Below are 19,522 nucleotides of genomic sequence, written 5' to 3' on the forward strand. Positions count from 1 at the left end.
CACAGGAAGGAAAGAAGAATTACCCTCCACGGTGCCAGATATGTAACACCAGCATAACAATCAATCACATTCTAACATCATGCCAAAACTACAATAACCAATGGCAACAGTTAATAAACTATATCCGATTAGAAAATAAAGATTTTACATCAAATCTTTTATCAGATTATAAAAGATAATAAGTAAAGTAATCGCTTTTCTAAGGGAGACAAAACTTTATGACCTTATATAGATTGATATAATAAATAGGATCCATTGGCTTAATAACCTTGGCCACATGCCGCTGGTTGATAGCCAGGAAATCTAACAGAGAAAGAAAGAAATCGATGGACCTGACTAGTGTATGAAACTTTGATGAGCGAAGACCTTGTTTAATACGCAGCAGCAATAAACAAAAAGTCTTGTGCCACAAGAGCTACCCTGGAGCCCGGGGCCTCTCGTCTCGCTTGCCATTGTTACTTCTGAGTTTTCTAAAGTAATTGAAATAAAGTAAAACCTGTTATTACAGATCTTTTTGCACTTTCTAGTGCTTTGCCTGTACCTTCAGTGCTTTTGTTTTTGCAGGTGACACGAGGCTACAGTAGGCGTAGTCAGCACCCCACCTCAGACCCGCAGCTCTCTTCTACACTAGGGTAGCCCTTGTGGGCTTTGACCCCCCGGTAGGGAGGCCCAGTAGTATGGGGCGTACTTTGGTCGAACTTTTTATTTTATTCTGATTTCTTTCCCCCTTCATGTGACTTTCCTGAGCCTACCGGAGTTCCTTGTGAACTCCCGTATTAGCTTGGGGGGTGGGCATTGAATTTCCGTCCTTCGCTTAGGCAAGTTCGGCGGTAAGGAGGTGCCCTCCACATAACTCGATCCATCTGCGGTACTGGAGAACGCAATCAGGCTTCCACTGAGGGGGGGGGGGGGGGGTAGAGGACGGAAACTGTGTAGCAACTTGCATGTTACATTCCCGCTAGATTTGAAAAGCGCGCGCTGCCACCACCCATTTAATTGACGTATGGGAACGTTGTATAAGTGTTAAAGAAGGATTGGCGAAGTGTAAGGAAGAGTGGAAGGAGCGGAGTGATAGGGTGTAAATGTATGTATATGTATGTATTTGGTGCGAGAATGCAAAAGACTGGTATGCGTGTATTTAACCGGAGAGGCGTGTGCGGGGGATCTCTTCCCTAACGCAGATGGTTTACGATTTAGTGTTATATCTTTGGATTCATTTCACCTTAACATGTCCGTTATGACTTATGTCTTTCGTCATAGTAGGAGGGTACGGAAAACTGTTCATAAAACCTTTGATATTTATTAAAATACGAATAAAAGACAAACACAAAACGCGTAAAACTAGGTAAGACACAAAACACGTAAAATACCATGAGATAAAGCAAAAATATGACACGAACTTTAAAATCTCTGAAGCACCGGTCTAAAAATCACTGACTTGATTAAAATAACATGAAATTCTCCCAGTACCTTACCGAGAAATACTTCACGACCACTTAACTGTTATGGGAGGAGAGTGCCAATTCCGGGATTACTCAAGCCTCGACCACCTCTGACCGGAACGACAGCAAGACCCCCTACCTGGTGCTTCTTACCCACCCTCGTTACTTTTTAGGGGAGCAATTTTAAGTGAGGGTGGCTCTCTTTTTCTTAAGAGTTTTAAAAGTGATTAAAACTATATGAATGTTATAGAAAGGATAAAATAACTAAAAATAAACAACAGAGAAAATATATAAAGGACTGTTTAAAAGAACTTATTTTTATTATTTCATTTGCATATAGTTCGTGTCTTTATTCATGGTTTATTCAGGGTAAAAAAATAAATATAAATAGATTTTAATAAAATAAGGTAATATAAAAAAATACAATATAGTAAGCAAGGCAAGCGCGTTTTCTATGCGCCTAGCCGCAGGGCGAGTGTAGGGCATCCTCACCCTCGGGAGATGATAACCTTGGTAAGTAGGGCCAGAGGGAACGCAGGAGCAATTTAACAGGCAATCCTGCAGGAGATAAAAAATGAGTAGTGTGTACAGTGAAGGCGTGATCACTGCGGATGCACAGTGATCCATGACAACTGCCTTACACTTTTAGCTATTGCTGTTAGGTTGATACCAAAAGTTAAGAGTTTTTGATCCCTTCAGGACTACGGCTTTGAGCCAAGGGGTCGGACCTGGTCCGATACCCAGGATGGATGATACCCCTACTACCCCTTTTCCTCCTCAAGGAGGGGCGACTCATGAAAACTCTCTGACTAATTCGACTATGAACAACGGAACCCTTACTAATGACAAACCGAGAAGACCTCTTTTCAAAATACCCACCCAGAATGCAAGGTTCGCGAATGTTAAATGCGTGAATGAAAATCAATCGCTTTTGAACGTGAACCCTTTTATGATCAAAAAGGTTTTGATGGTCAAGTGGACGGCGATTTTGATTTTGTCAAAAATTGCGAGATGGAAGCCTCCTTGTTTAAGTGCAATATAAATCCCAGATTAAGGATTTACTTAAAATACCTATAAGGGAGCAATCTTTCGCAGGGATTTGAGGACGATGAAAGAAAGTAAAACTCTTGAGAGCATGAAGGACCAAGACGTAGTGGACGTTCATTGTATGATCAAGAAGGATGGGAATGTGCGAACGAAATATGGACTGTATTTTTTTACCTTTGCTTTAAATAAAATCCCCGAGTATGCCAATGTCGGATATGAACGTGTCCAAGTAAGACCTTACCTCCAAAAGCCAATGCATTGTAACAGATGTCAAAAATTCGGACACACCTCATTAAGATGTACTGACAAAGGCCCATGACACCATCACATGTACTAGTCAGATTTCCAAATGTGCTAATTGTGGAGGTCCCCATCAGTCAGGCGCTACTGAGTGCATCAGCCTGAAGAAGGAGACTGAGACATTAGCATATATGAGAAAGCATGAAGTTATACTGAAGCTAAGAGGAAAGTGGAAAGTTTGACACACAAACCCGATACTTCCTATGCTGCAGCAGTAACTAACATCACCCCTAGTGCAAGTAATGTCAGTCAACAGTTTGCAGCTAAGGATAAAGAAATTGCAACACTGAAAGAAACCGTTAAAGAATTCAACATAAAAGTTTATCAACTGACGAAATTGGTCGATGAAATGGCTACATCAACCCAGCATAAACATCCTAAGGAGGCTGATACCGAATCACGGTCCGGATCGCACCTCCCCGTCCGGGCGACTCCTGTGAGGACTTCGCCTAGCTCGCGATCGGTTTCTCGAGAGAGAAGCAGGTCGCAATCTGCCAGTCGTCTCCCTCGCCAGGAGGTGCAGGACATGGAGGCTTCTGTCTCCAAATCATCCCGAGAGAGGTCCCCGGGAAGCGAGGGAGAGGAGGCGCCTCCCTCCCATAGTAAGAAAAATAAAACTGGCGGACAAAGCACTTCTAAACCCCATAAAACGTAATCTTCGCGTAGACCATTATACAATGGAACTGTCGAAGTCTTAGATCTAAAGTAAATGACCTTAAACTATTAGCACCGTCCTATGCTCCCGATATTATAGTTCTCCAAGAAACGCACTTATGTCGGAGGGACCGTGAGGGTAGGGGTGGAGGCGGAGTCGCCATGTACATCCACCAAAGCCTCCCTTTTACTGATGTGACTTTTGATTCTACTTTGGAGTTTGTCGCATCCAAAGTAAAAATTAATAGCATGTATCTGACTATATGTTCACTTTATTGTCCACCTGATAATGTGATAATCTATGATGTGCTCTTTACTCTTCAGGATAATCTGCAACAAAATAAAGTAATTTTAGGTGATTTTAATGCTCATCATACGTTATGGGGTTCCCTACGGGTAGATGGTAGAGGTGAGCAAGTAGTTAAGTTGATTAATGAGTCTGATTTAGTCCTGAACGATGGTAGTCCGACGCGGATGGACGATAATACCGGTAATTTGAGTTTTATTGACACATCATTGGTTTCTTCATCAATAGCAGCCAAGTGCCTGTGGCACACCATTGACGACTCTCTGGGAAGCGATCATCCTCCTGTTTTTATTGAATATGCATGCGGCACAGCAAGAACGCCTTCAGCACCAACATTTTACGTAAAAAGAGCAGACAGGGTCGCCTTCACAAGGAGAGTCAAGCTCGAAATTGTTGGAGAAACTATTGATGATAAAGTAAACAATATTAGAAGCAGCATTGCTATCCATTCCTAAAACTACGACAAATAGCGTTAAGCATAGAGCTCCATGGTGGACACCAGATTGCCGCAGGGCGCTGTGCCAACGGTATATGGCCTACAGACATAATAACATAAGTAACGAAAACTTTTGCAACTACAAAAAATCAAGAGCTAGGGCTCGTAGAATAACAAGACAAGCAAAAAGAGACTCCTGGCGGAGCTTTGTCTCAACAATAAATAGCAAAAATTTTAGAGGTTTGGTCCACTGTCAATAAAATAAATAAAAAAACATCTTTCATAATTAAAAACACCATTCACGAGGGAACCAACTTCGACACACCTAGAGACATTGCTAATGCACTCGCCAGGCAGTTCACTTATACAAGCAGACAACTACCATCCGGCATTCCTGACCACCAAGGAAGTGACTGAGCTACAACCTATTCACTTTGCCACAGGAGATGACTTTGATTACAATAAAGACCTAACGATGAATGAGCTTGTCCGAGCTCTAGAAGAATCAATCAAGCTAATATGGGAACCAGGTCACTCTGGTATCCATGGCAATGAACAGGCTGACAAATTAGCCGGGTCACCTGGCGATCTGGGACATTAACATAATTCGTACAGATCTCAGGTGTTTTGTGTCTCTTATACAAGCAAAAATACATCTCCTGTGGCAAATTGAGTGGACCAAATAATAAATTTAAAACCACAATAGAACCGTGGTACACATCCTACAGAAGAGAACGAAGGCAGGAGGTGGCGTTGGCCCGCCTTAGGGTCAACGCAACAAGACTAAGCACCCCACTCCCTATATTGAGAAAAACTTCCTTCCACGATGCCCTGACTGCAACATCAACCTTACAATAGACCATATATCAACAACGTGCCAGAAATACAACAATAATAGAATAAACCTCAAAAACTACTTTCGAATTTAAATCATAGAATTTACAACATCAAACCTTTTAGCAGATGATGAAGTAAAGTAACCGCTTTTCTAAGGGAGACAAAACTTTATGACCTTATATAGATTGATATAATGAATAGGATCCATTGGCTTAATAACCTTGGCCACATGCCGCTGGTTGATAGCCAAGAAAAAAAAAATCGATGGTGTTATTCTTATTATAAACATTATAATTACTATAATGTTATAAACATTAGTAAAAACAAAATAAGATATTAAAATATTTTCGTAAATTAAAGAAAAGGCTAAACGAGCGGGACAGACAGTACTCATTGGTAACTTAGTACAAGTGTAGCCATATATATGGAAAAACAATTAAACAAGTAATTCACAGTGGGCATAGCACGTACGTACACGTCATGCCCGTCGGCATTGGGATATATATATATATATATATATATATATATATATATATATATATATATATATACATATATATATATATATATATATATATATATATATATATATCATATGTATGTATATATAGATATTATATATATATCTATATAAATCATATAAATATAAATCATATATGTATATCATATATATATATATATCAAATATATATAATCGTATATATGTGATATATATATATTTCATATATATATTTCATATATATATATCATATATAAATATATACATCATATATATATATATATATATATATATATATATATATATATATATATCATATATATATATATATCATATATATATATATATAAATCATATATAATATATATATATATCATATATATATCATATATATATAAATCATATATATATATATATATATATATATATATATATATATATATATATATATATATATATATCATATATATATACATAAATATATATATATATCATATATATATAAATCATATATATATATGTCCTATATATATCTCATATATATATCATATATATTTACATATATATCATATATAATACATATATATATCATATATATATCATTTGTGTATATATATATATCATATATATATCATATATATAATATATATATAATATATATATAATATATATATATAATTTCATATATACATATATATATATATATATATATTTCATATATATATATATATATATATGATCATATATATATCATATATGTATATATGTATATGTATATATATATATATATATATATATATATATATGTCATATATATATGATGCATATACATATATATATACATATATGTATGATATATATGACATATATATATATTTATTTATTTATGACATATATATGACATATATATATATATATTTATTTATTTATGACATATATATGACATACATATATACATATGACATATATATATGACATATATATATGTATATATATACATATATACGATATATATATTTGTCTGTAGCCAGTCGGATACCGCATTGAAGTCGCCCAGAACAATGCGAATGTCTTGCCGGGGGCAGTTGTCTGCCACGGATGTGATTTTGGCGAAGAACGCCTCTTTCACTTCGAGTTTGCAAACATCGGTAGGAGCTTAATCAGCAACAAGAGACATGAAACCAAAAGCATGCCTCAGTCTCAGTGACACTATACATATATATATATATATATATATATATATATATATATATATATATATACATATATATATGTGTGTGTGTGTGTGTGTGTGTGTGTGTGTGTGTGTGTGTGTGTGTGTGTGTGTGTGTGTGTGTGTGTGTGTGTGTGTGTGTGTGTGTGTAAATATATACATGTAAAAATATGCATGTAAATATGTAAATATGTATATATGTATATATATATATATATATATATATATATTAAATATGTATATATGTGTATATATATATGTGTGTATGTGTGTGTGTGTGTGTGTGTGTGTGTGTGTGTGTGTGTGTGTGTGTGTGTGTGTGTGTGTGTGTGTGTGTGTGTGTGTGTGTGTGTGTGTGTGTAAATATATATGACATATATATGTGTAAATATATGACATATATATGTAATATATATATGTAAATACATATATATACATAAATGATATATATATGTATTTATATATATACATATATATACATATATAATATACATGTAAATATATATAAATATATATGTAAGTATATATACATATATATATACATATATGATATATATATGTAAATATATATACATATAATCATATATAATATATATGTAAATATATATATATATATATATATATATATATATATATATATATATATGTATATATGAAAATATGTATATACATATATATATGTAAATATATATATATATATATATATATATATATATATATATATATACATACATACATACCTATATATATACATACCTATATATATATATATATATATATATATATATATATATATATATATATATATGTGTGTATGTATATGTATAAATATGTATATATACATATATATATATGGATATATATACATATATATATATAATATATGATATATATCTATATAAACATATATACGTATATTCATGTAAATATGTATATATAAATATATATGTATATATATCTATGTTTATATTTATACATGTATATATACATATTTAGATATTTATATATATCTATGTTTATTTATTTTTATTAATATATATATATATATTTCATATATATTTTATATATATTTTATATATAAATATATATAAACATATACATAAATATATATATATAAATAATTAAATATATATATTTAAATATATATATAAAATATGTGCGTGTGCGTGCATGTGTGTAAGATTAGTTTGTGAGTACTTGATAAAACTACATGCTTCACAGCACAGAAATAAAATTTGCTATTGTTTTAAAATACATTTACTTCCATCTGCTTTTTATACAGCAAAAGTTATGTGAAAATATATGAAACAATATATAAAACACTGGATGTATTTGCAAACTGGAAGGTCTTTTATTGTGCATAAAATATTTTTGTCTACAATTTGAATAGGATTTCCCTTACCTATAATATACTTTTCAAAAAATCATCAGTCCTTTTATACTACTACTATGTATCATATATTCTTTAATAGCAGATTAGTGCATACAAGCTGAGATGATTATCTGAATAAGAAAAAATGTTTATCAGGTTAATAGAGACCTTTCCTTAATCTCAATAAGTTTTAAATTATTTCCATGCGGAATATTAGCGTCAGATAAAAAGAACATAATAAAGGATTTGATATTCCAAGTCTATTTAAATAATCATTCATATTTTCTCTCTTGCTCCTGCTCTTTGCACTTCTTTCTATCTGCATCTCTTTTAAGTACACTAAAAAAGTTTCCTTCCAGCATGCTGATATAGTTTAATTAATTAGGGTGATAATGGTTGGGGTGTAAAAAAAAAATTCAACAATGTACCAAATTATATATTTTATTTACTTACTTAAACCAGTAGCTATAAAAAAAACATCTTTATACATACAGCATCCCCTGTAGTTGATAGGAAAACAAGTCTAATGCATATATGTTGCAACCAAGGATATTTTCTTAAAAACGCAATTTTAAAAAACGTAATATAAAAACTGTAGATTCTTAATGGATGTGAAAACTCAAAAAAAAAAAAAAAAATTATTCTCAAGGTAGAATACTCTTTTGGAAAAATCATACAAATGGAAATTAACTTTACATTCTACTCTAACTTGGTTCTGAGCGATATTTCCTTACTGAACTAGAACAGCACTTCATGTGTAAGGGAACAAGTACCATTTGGCAAGCTACCTGCACCTTGAATATTGTGACCTTAAGGCTTGGTAAGATAACTGCAAGGACACTTCATGGAAAAAAAAAACAATAATAATAATAATGTATATCAGAAACACCAAAAAATATTGAAGTATACTCACATAAAATGCATATCCACTTGATTAAAATGGGAAGAAATTTACATCAAAAAAATATTTCTAAGATCAATCTTACATCTAAACATAAGACAACATATTAACATGAAAGATATGTTATGGAATGAGTGACCACAGGGCAAGGCTTCACAGAGGAAAAGTAACAAGTTTTTTATTTGTTTTATAGACATCTGAAACCTAATATATATATAAAAATAAAATGTTACAATTAATAATTTACTTTCTCCAAAGTTTCACATTTTTGTTTGACCTTGTAAACTATTTTTAAACATCTTTGGAAGTCTTTTATGTAGACAATTAAGACATTCCAAAGCAGTAAATAATTAGAAAAATAGCAGCCAACAACAATTTCATTTTCCAGGTATATCAATTTTGAAACTCTTTGTCAGATAGAGTATATTGGCACATTTCCTACTGAAAACAGATAAAGCATTCTGAAACAAATCATGGCAATACTGTTAAACTAAAAGCACCCATCCACATCAACTGCTACAAAAGCAACACATTAAAGTTTGTCCACAACCAATAACTTTTCATCAGGATGTACAAGTTTGCACCATTCACCAAGGAACATGAAAAAAAGTCCAACACATATAATAAATATGTGATTATGATTCATAACGTTTTTTTGAGCCATGCACAGTTAGTTCTTAGCCTTGCATTTCTGTTGTTAATACAAAAATCAAGCAGCTTTACTTGCTCCTATTATTCTTGATTACAGATCAATGTAGCATGTTTTACGTGTGATTTGACAGCACCTTCTACACTTCAGGGATGATACAGTACTAGCAAAAATGGCTAATCTTTGTGTTAAAGAGAAATTAGTATTTTCTTTTAGCTGTGCTTTAAATGCTTATTTACATAAACTGTACTATCTTTATCTTTACAAATAAATAGTCTCTATATAAAGTACAAGCTACAGAAAAAACTTATACAAATCAAATGAAAATGATACTAATCCCATCTACTATTATGCACAAAATAACAATAACAATAATAATAAATCACTTGTGTAATGCTGTGAAGAACTATTCACTTCCCATCCATCTGATTCTAAATGCGAATTCTAACCACTGGTCACAGGAAAGCACAGATAAATTTACCTATCAGAAAAATCATGGATATCAGAGACTTTACAAGATCAGACTACTGTACGTTGGCTTAACTGGAAGCTAATGTGCCTGGTTTAGCATAACTGCATGAGCTACTTTGTACATTGCACAGCTATTGGAATGACAACCTGCTCAGGAAATATATTTTCTAAATGAATCAAAATAAAGAATAAATATATACGGGATATTACGTGGTGTTATTAGAGATATAGAAATAATAAAGATATGATCACTGAATCATTTACGAATAAAAATTTATATTCCCATTATTACTAGCTCAAACAGCAAAGTCCACTAGCTACTCCCACTTCAACCACACAATTATACTCCTTTCTTCTTTAACTTTCACAGGAAATGAATTAGTCTCAGGATTAATCAACTGGAATACTAGTTCGAACTATTAAAAATCAAAATAACCACTTCTTCTTCTTCTTCTTTTTCTTCTGTTCTTTTGCTTCCATCTCATCTATGTCCTTATCTGCATCCCCCTTTGCTCCTTTTTTATCCTTCTTTTCTTTCTTCTTTTTCTTCTTCTTGGGCAGTTTCAGAGTTTTCTTCTTCTTTGGAGGTTCTACCACACTGTTGCCATTTTCATTTCCATCAATGTGTTTTTCTGAAACAACAAAATTTATATTACTATCTTCATCTCCAAAACTGAAACACCATTATTGTCTAAGATATTTATATATCCTACAATAAAAAAAAGTAGAAAAAAGAAGAGAAAAAACAAATTGTGAGAGAGAGAGAGAGAGGGAGGATATACACGCCCTATTTTGACTTTTTTTTCCCAATCCTTTAGTCTACCTCTCTTTAAAAATTTTGCTTTAAAAACAAGCAAAAAATTGTATATGTTACAATGAGTTTTTGTGTTTATTCTACAATGTGTACTGTGTTACTTCAAGTATGAGTGTAGATTCCACAACACTTATTGCAAAAGCATTAACAGCATTTTATTAAACTGTCTGCAACATATAGTTGAACTTTCCTCTTCATTTTACCATTCTCTATCCCATGTCTCCCAAGTGAATGTTTTTCTTTTACCAGTATTTTGTTGCAACCTTGAGTGTCTCTCCTCCCTTTCTGACACAGTCCCTTCAACCATACCTTCCGGTACTCTGCTCGATCTCAGTTACTCTGCAAATCATATCTGCTTCATAAGTGGCATCCCTTGAAATGTCTACCTGCAAGTATTTAGAGCAAGATACAAGGATCTGCCTGCTGTTCATTCACTGAGAAATTTTCCCCGTTTAACTGGCTGTCTCCCTTCTCCCCATTAGTTCTTTCCTTTCCCTTTAGTGTTATAGATTTATATGAAAAGTGTGTGACTACACCTGGTTAATAATTAGCATGAGAAAAGGGTGTTCATGTGATAAGGGTTGTTACAATTTCCAAACCTTAAGAAAATATTAATGGGCTTCCCATATCTACCTGCAGATCCATCCAGCTCAAGAAATGTTAAGCTGTCTACCTTTTTTGACATTATTTTGGTTGCCACAAGTGTGTTATTCACAAGGGACAAAAGAAGTAAAGGTGCATTAGCAAATTACTAAAGCCAATACATAGCATGAACTTCACTGTGCTGAGTTTATATCTTGTTAAAGGGTGCTACAAGCTACAATACATTCTATAAAGTGACACTCTATACAACTGCTAATACTTTTTCCTTCTGATGCATACTAGTGCTCTCTAAACAGACCAACAACAACAAAAATTCATGCCTAGAAAAGAAAGTTACAAAACGAAACACACAGCTTATTATGATAATATGGAAATTATCCATCAGCCCTAAACTTACCCTGGTATTGCATCATATGTGTAGCAATGCTTTCATCCTCCTGAGCTTCCCGTAATCTATCCAACTCAAGGCAGTTGATGATTTCATCACGTTGCTCCACTACCTTCACCAAACGAGCAATCAAGTCCTCTTCTTGAGCAGTATCTTCATCTGATTTCTCCACAGGTGGCTTCAGCATTAGACAGCGAATTTGATACTCCAGCTCTACATACTCCTCTTCTAGACGTTTCTCACGTTTACTGGAATTGAGAGTAAATGCTTCGTAAGTTTTTATTTCCAGTGCTTACACACCATCTTATGAACAAATTCTGTGTTATATTCATTTTCTTCACAAAGCTGTTAAAACTTTAAATAATAAAATAGATGAATTAATATTCTAAAACACATATCCAATGAACACAAAGATTTCTGGACATACTCACAGGTACATAAGTTCAGTCTGACGGCGAAACAGCTCATTCTTCTCGTTGACCAATTCAAAGAGCTGAAGTATCATGTCTTCCACCTCTATGCTGTTAGGCCCACTGTTGGGTGCATTAGCCACCTCATCCTGAGGGTTGTTGGAGGTGCTCTCTGTCCTCTTGCGGATGGCAGTCTCAAGCAGGACACCTTGGCGCTCCAACTCAGTCTGCTTGATCTCAATGTCTTGCAGTTCTTGCTGGACCAGCCGCATGGGCATCTTCTTGAGGGCACGCTTCTGGGGGACAGGGCGTGGAGGAGCTGGCCCCTTTTTGCGCTGCCACTCCCCAGCTTCACTCTTGCTCATTGAGGGATTCCTGGCCAGACCTGAAAGAAGGTTGGAATTATTGTGGGAATGGATTTTGCCTTTAGTGCCCTTTAACCCTGAGGACCAACAGATACAGCAGACTGAAGACCAAAACTTGCTGGAGTGCATTAACACACAAAAGAGGTGCTTTGTGTGAAGAAGAAATAGGTTTAATCAGCTGTAACAGAAGCAGTATATCTCCATCAGAAAATATTCTATTTTAACAAGTCAGTGATTATCAAATAGTCATATATATTAATAATTTCTGATAAATAAAAACAATTGACCCAATGGCCATGGGGTTATATGCTGTCCACAGTTGTTTTTTGTGAATTTTGCTTCAAGCTCATGGCTTCACAAGTGCTTAGTCACCAAGAAGTCAATCAGTAGGCCCTAGTGAAAGCACCTGACTTCCCCATTCCTTGGATTTTGCCTTTAGTGCCCTTTAACCCTGAGGAGCAACAGATACAGCAGACTGAAGACCAAAACTTGCTGGAGTGCATTAACACACAAAAGAGGTGCTTTGTGTGAAGAAGAAATAGGTTTAATCAGCTGTAACAGAAGCAGTATATCTCCATCAGAAAATATTCTATTTTAACAAGTCAGTGATTATCAAATAGTCATATATATTAATAATTTCTGATAAATAAAAACAATTGACCCAATGGCCATGGGGTTATATGCTGTCCACAGTTGTTTTTTGTGAATTTTGCTTCAAGCTCATGGCTTCACAAGTGCTTAGTCACCAAGAAGTCAATCAGTAGGCCCTAGTGAAAGCACCTGACTTCCCCATCACTTGAATTTGCAGGTAAATGATGTTGTTCTTTTCTAATGCTATTAATATTGATACTATTATTACTGTTATTGACATTATGATTAATGATATTAAAGTACCAACAACAAAAAAAATAGTAAAGAAGCTTTCCAAAATCAAGGAAAAGCATAAACTGGTGTGACAAGTAGGAATAGTATTTATTCCTACACTTGTGGAACTACCTTTGTGTAAACACAATCAATAAACTAAAATCACAGTGGACATGGCACGTAATCATGCCACCCGCAGCCAGTGGGTTCATTGATAGCATATTCCTCTCTCTACAGTTATTCTTACTGTTCATTACCAATTATCTGAAAACACTAAAAAGAATTTGTTTCCAGACATCTAATTCTGTTGTCTGGTATAGGAAGAGACTAAATTATTTTTCCTATAATAGATGTAAATAAGAAAACTAGGCAACCAATAAGTGCATATGAAAAAAAAAAAAAACCCAAGCAACATAAAATGTCAAAATCAAGATCTCCACCGAAGAATGAAAGAAAAGAAAAGAGAAAAGAGAAAAACAAATAAACGACAGTGTACACAAATCTCAAAAAGCTCAAGCAAGCAAGCACCAACCTCCAACACCACCCAAGTTCTTGACAACTTGTGGAGCTCGGGCTGGCTTGGGGGGAGCAAGCTGGTCTGCTGTGCCATTCATCTTGTTCGAGTGGTTCTTCAGATCCTTCTGCATTTTCCAGTTCAGCACTTCATCCTGGTCTGGTGGGGGGAGGCCAAGCACAAAAAATCAGCTGCATGCTAGAGATACAGCCTTTTGTAACACAAAAACAAAAGTAACACAAATGAAAGCTACGCATGCCCATAACTTTTCATCTTTCTTATATACATAAAAAATCAAAATAAGTAAAAAAGCAGCAGCACGGATAACCCAGCTACATAAAAACTCCAGCAAACTTCCCAAAGCCACAACTTACCCTCCTGCCCTTGCACCGTCTGGCTTTGAGCCCCAAAGCTAGATACAGATAAAGAGTCGCTGTTAATGGTATCTGTTGGGGAGGTCCTGCCACTTCTCGGGGTGGCACCTTGAGGCGGGGCAGGCGCCCTTCGATCCTTCCTCTTGAGAGCCACAGAGCCGCCAGGAGAGGAAGGGGAGGGATGGGGATGCACCTTGGACAGAGCCGGGGACCTTGGGGGCTTGGGAGGAACATCTTGCTCTTGCGGGAAGAGTTCTCTTGCACTTGGGGGCGGAGGGGCAATGATTTTCTTGCCTGGGGTAGTGCCACCCACTGAAGATGGACTACTCTTTGCACTAAGGGTCCCATACATTTGGGATGGAGTACTGAAAAAATGACAAGTTATATAAGCAAGCTAGCAATAGCCTACAAATTACAAGCCACTTCAGCATTCAAATATGCTTTAGCTGACTTTCTATTTATAGTGAGATGCAATCTAATTTTCAACAAAATTTTCAATTATTCTCCAAATTCCATTCCCAAGCATTATCATATTAAGGTAAAAAATATGTATACATTAATTTTTCCCCTTCTTCCATGGATTCCTTTAAAAAAATAATAATTAAAGATGTCAAATTATCCTCTGACTAATAATTCAAATTAAACTTTTTTCTGCCCTTCTTTTGATCTAATTTCACATCGACAATAATCACTATTCTACATATTTTCTAGGCACCATTAGTGTTCCCTCCACCTTTTTTAAAGAAGGACAGCCGATTAGCCTTAAACTAATAACTGAGACAAAAACTATTTCAAGCTGAAAATCAAATATAAAGAACTTTTTTTTCCTTTAATTTTTTTTATCTGTGCAGGACCTAGCTTAGGGTTAGTGATTTAAATCTTATTTTATAGTTCAATTCATTCCTACAATATTTCATAGTCAAACAATTTTCTTGAACATCTTATGAATATTTCAAGCTTCTCTTTGTAAAATTCATAAAACAGATATTTTTTATTTCTCTTCATTAGTCCTGAAATATCAATATTCTTTTTACTATTTTATTCCTCCATATAGTTACCAGCATCTAATTTATCATACATTTTGATGTAATATTTCTCATTAATAGCATTTCTTTCTTCACAGCTGGCAGAAATAAATATACTCAATCATTCTACATATTCAGAAGCTAGCTTGATGAATAAACCAAATTCACGTAGGTTTAAACGACCCTAAAAAGCCAAGCCTTCTTACAGTTTACTGACTGAAGCACACTCAGCACACCATGCATTATAACCGCCAGATAGACAGACTGATAGAACAAATAAAAGTAGTTCTTGTATGTACATGACTGCATCACACAGGTGTAACTATACCATTATAAGGAGCAGAATCTGTATACAATTTCTGGCCTATGCATGCATTTCCGATCATGGAAAATATATTTTGGATGAAGATGTTTACTAAGAAGCTGTGAAATATATCAATATTATATTTTTAAATTTCACTCTTGAACATGCTAGCATTTTGGTTTCAAATCTGTTACTTTTTTACATAAGACTTAACTGCTTTCTTACCAATCACAGCATAAGCATAAATGCTTTCCTTTTTGAAGCAAGATTTGAAAGGACAGTTAAGTACCCAGAATACAAATCACCAAGACACATCACTAAATCCAACAAATATATCCTTTCTTTGAAGATATTTTCATAATAAAAACTTTGTATTTCTCTCATAAATGGCTTTTAAATCCAAAACCATTCCCCCATAATTTTTGATCCCCTTAATTACCACTTCTTTTTGCTTCCCCTCAACCCTTCTTTTCAGCATACACAATATTTGTTACCCTTTCCCATGTACTAAGCTACTGTTCCAATTAGTCAGTGGTACAAAATTTCAAAATTTCATAACTAGTAAAAGAAGCAGAATAAAAGATACAGACCTATTTCTGGCCAGTGTTGGAGGTGGTGGCCTTGGGGGCTTGACCTTGTTTTTAGTTGGTGTTGAACTTGAACTGTTGACCTTATCCTTCTCATCCTCATCCTCCTCATCATCACTCCAGAATGGATTCAGATTCTTCAAACTCTTCTCTTTCTCTTCAACTGCTTTGCTCTCATCTTCAGACAGATCTTCTTCGTCGCTTCCAAATGGATTAAGATTCACCTTGATGAGCTTCTTGGTCTGTTCCTCAGATTCTTCTACTTGTGCTGATTCAGACTCCTTCTCCTCTTCTTCCTCCTCATCACTTCCAAAGGGATTGAGATCGTTCGGGTACTGGACGGATTGCGCAGAAGCAGAAGAGACATCGGCCCCGCTGTCATGAGAGGCCACAGTGGCATCGTTTTTGTCAGTGGCAGGACTACTATGAGACTGGTTCACAACAACACCACTCTCATCCTGCTGAGATTCATCCTCATCTTCAAATGGATTAATTTCCTTGACCTGATCATTTGTGCTGTGGGAGAGTTTTGGGCTTCTTTCTTCTTCAGCCTGTTGTCTAGCTTCATCTTGCTTAGCATCATTATCTAGTGAAAGTTTTTCATCTGTGCTTTCTGCGGTCATTGTAATGGATGGAATAACAATAGATGGTGTATCATTTTCTTTTGTTTTTCCAGAATCTGTTTTTGAGTCAACCTCCATATCTTCAATTTCATCTTTTTGCAAATAATTCGAAATATATTCATCAACCTGTACATCCTTACCATTCGATATATCTTTTGTATCTTCATCTTTATCTCTATCATCGATATCAAGCGTCTCTTCTTGTTTTGGAACACTCTCCTTTTCTTCAATCGAAATATTTTCTTTCTTTTCTGAAATAACTTTTGAACTTAAAACTATACTGCTTTTTGCTCTATCTGCGTTTGTAGTTTTATTACCAATCTCTCTGAATAATTTTAAGCGTTCAGCAACAATGGAAGAGGAACCCTTCCCTTTGCCATTGGAAATACTCGAAACCTTGTCACCTTGCCCTGTGTCAAGGGTTAGTCTTTCAGGTGGGTCTGTTTTCAGAACTTTGGCATTATCACAATGGTCTGGACAGGAGTCTCTTTTGCCCTCGACTACAGAGTCCTTAACCTTTGATCCAAACAGTGCAGGGGAGACTTGGGAAAAGTTGCTTGCTCTACTGAGATGAGTGTTGTCTTCCTTGGGCTCCTCTGGTTTGTCCTTTGAGTCTTCATATTCTAAAGTCTTTGTTAAAAATACAGTCCTGGGTTTAAGCAGTCTTGAAGAAATTTCATTTTGTGTGCTGCTAATGTGGGATACGTCTTCTAACATACTATCTGCATCATTACTGTAACTGTCACTTTCTTCATCAGAGTCCTCACTGTCAGAGTCAGATTCTGAATCTGAGGCAGATGACTGGCGGGCAAGTTTAGTCGAGGCACTGCTGGCTATGCTAGTAGAATCAACATCTGGTATAGCAGGGCGTTCTTCATCTGGGCATGTTTCACAACAAAACTGACTCTTTTCTGTCTCATAGTAACTGGCGAGAGTCAGCTGAGTTGAGCATCGGGCACAACGGAAACATGTTCTATGCATCAGCTGACCTGGAGAACCCACTAAAAGGCGCTCAGCTAGATATACCGGGTTGTTACATCCTACACACACTTCACGACGTCCTCGTCCACCTGTCAACACCTGTTGCCAAGAAATAAGGTAAAAAGAATTAACTAAAAATTCTTATAAAGCAGAGGATTTTAGAAAATATATTCTTTCAGTAAAAAATCTGGACTTCACAACCACATAAATAATTACAACCTATACATTCACAATAAGATTTGCCACAATACATTAGCAGAATGTTTTTCAAACTAGAGAGAAGCACTTTCAATTTTTTTTTAATGTATGCCTTAAGAAATGAAACATCCAATCAATCTATTCCAGATAGAACTTGGACAATAAAAAGTTGAACACAACAGAGCACCATGTACTGCCTTCTGGCAAATGAAGCTAGGATATCATGATTCCTGCCTGGTCAAGTGGAACGCTAAGAGACGCAGAAAACACATATATTGTGGTACGTACTAAATTGGTAGAAAGAGTTTTTTAAATAAACCATATAATTCTCTCAAGGGTTTGACATCAAAAAAAAAAAGTTTTTTCCATCTCTTTTCTTTTACAAACAAACAAAGATTTTTTTCCCTGAATAAAATACTGACACAGAGCCAAGAAAAGAATAAAAGTAGCAAAGAGAATAAGAATTAGAAAAATAAATATATATGACTGTTAAAGTATTGTGGCTAAGGCAAGTAGGCCTAATCTCTTGCACAAATCAAACTCTTTCTATATAAATATTTTCAAAAATATCAATAATACAAAAATAATAATCATCATCAATCAAATAACTTCTGCAACATGAACTGATTAGCAGACATTTAACATAAGACAAATGTAATTTTAACCAGGTAAGAATACTAACAAACAATTCAGATACAATGAACTACAAAATACTTGTTGACATAGCAAATATAAACCATAAAAATGATAAATGACCAAACACTCTACCATAGTGATACAATGGAAAAAAAAGAGCTACTATACACAAAATGAACTCCTTTTGTGCATAGTGAGCTTCTCTCAAAGAAAATAATCGATACATATAAGGCAAACTACATCAACTGATTCTGTTGCAAACTACCAACATCAATAAGAAAAACAAGACATCATGTATCCAATACATAGATTAACATCCAGATTTAAGATATAGCAGATAACAAACAGCTTTACTGTAGAGAAGAAAAGATTATACAGAATATATGCAACAGATGTTCAATAGTCTACAAACTGAGAGTGACCTGAAAACATAATGTAAAAAAAGAAAAAAACAGAATAAGGCTGCTTCATGTACTTTGGAAAATAAGGTGTTAGTCCAGAATTCTTTGTTAGTACACATGTATGCTCCCAAAAATATCTTCAAAAGGCTTTTATAGATATTTCTCACTTCCTCTTCACAGGTCTCAGGGTAAGTCAAACAGAAAAACCCGAGCTTTGCCTTAACAAGGGGAAAGAAGGTAGTTTGTGCATTGGGAAAAAAGAGAGGAGGATCAGAAGTTCCAGAAACACCTGTAGTTGCCTACATGT

The 19,522-nt window shown here is 34.7% G+C and overlaps 1 protein-coding gene across 1 annotated transcript in view; it reads right to left on the reverse strand.

The window, feature by feature from the left end:
• Positions 1 to 8,530: 8,530 nt before the first annotated feature.
• The window catches only part of LOC125025210 (MICAL-like protein 1), a gene marked incomplete at its 5' end in the record, with an annotated part of 14,345 nt that continues 3,353 nt past the window's right edge, over positions 8,531 to 19,522 (reverse strand). The window contains 7 exons of the mRNA XM_047613184.1: positions 8,531 to 10,760; positions 11,943 to 12,181; positions 12,365 to 12,728; positions 14,105 to 14,245; positions 14,461 to 14,825; positions 16,380 to 18,079; positions 19,519 to 19,522. The exon at positions 19,519 to 19,522 is cut by the window's right edge and continues 136 nt beyond it. Of these exons, the coding sequence (XP_047469140.1) occupies positions 10,555 to 10,760; positions 11,943 to 12,181; positions 12,365 to 12,728; positions 14,105 to 14,245; positions 14,461 to 14,825; positions 16,380 to 18,079; positions 19,519 to 19,522 (3,019 nt within the window). The remainder of the gene's footprint in view (positions 10,761 to 11,942; positions 12,182 to 12,364; positions 12,729 to 14,104; positions 14,246 to 14,460; positions 14,826 to 16,379; positions 18,080 to 19,518) is intronic.

Source organism: Penaeus chinensis, chromosome 4, assembly GCF_019202785.1.
Source record: "Penaeus chinensis breed Huanghai No. 1 chromosome 4, ASM1920278v2, whole genome shotgun sequence".
Lineage (NCBI taxonomy): Eukaryota > Metazoa > Arthropoda > Malacostraca > Decapoda > Penaeidae > Penaeus > Penaeus chinensis.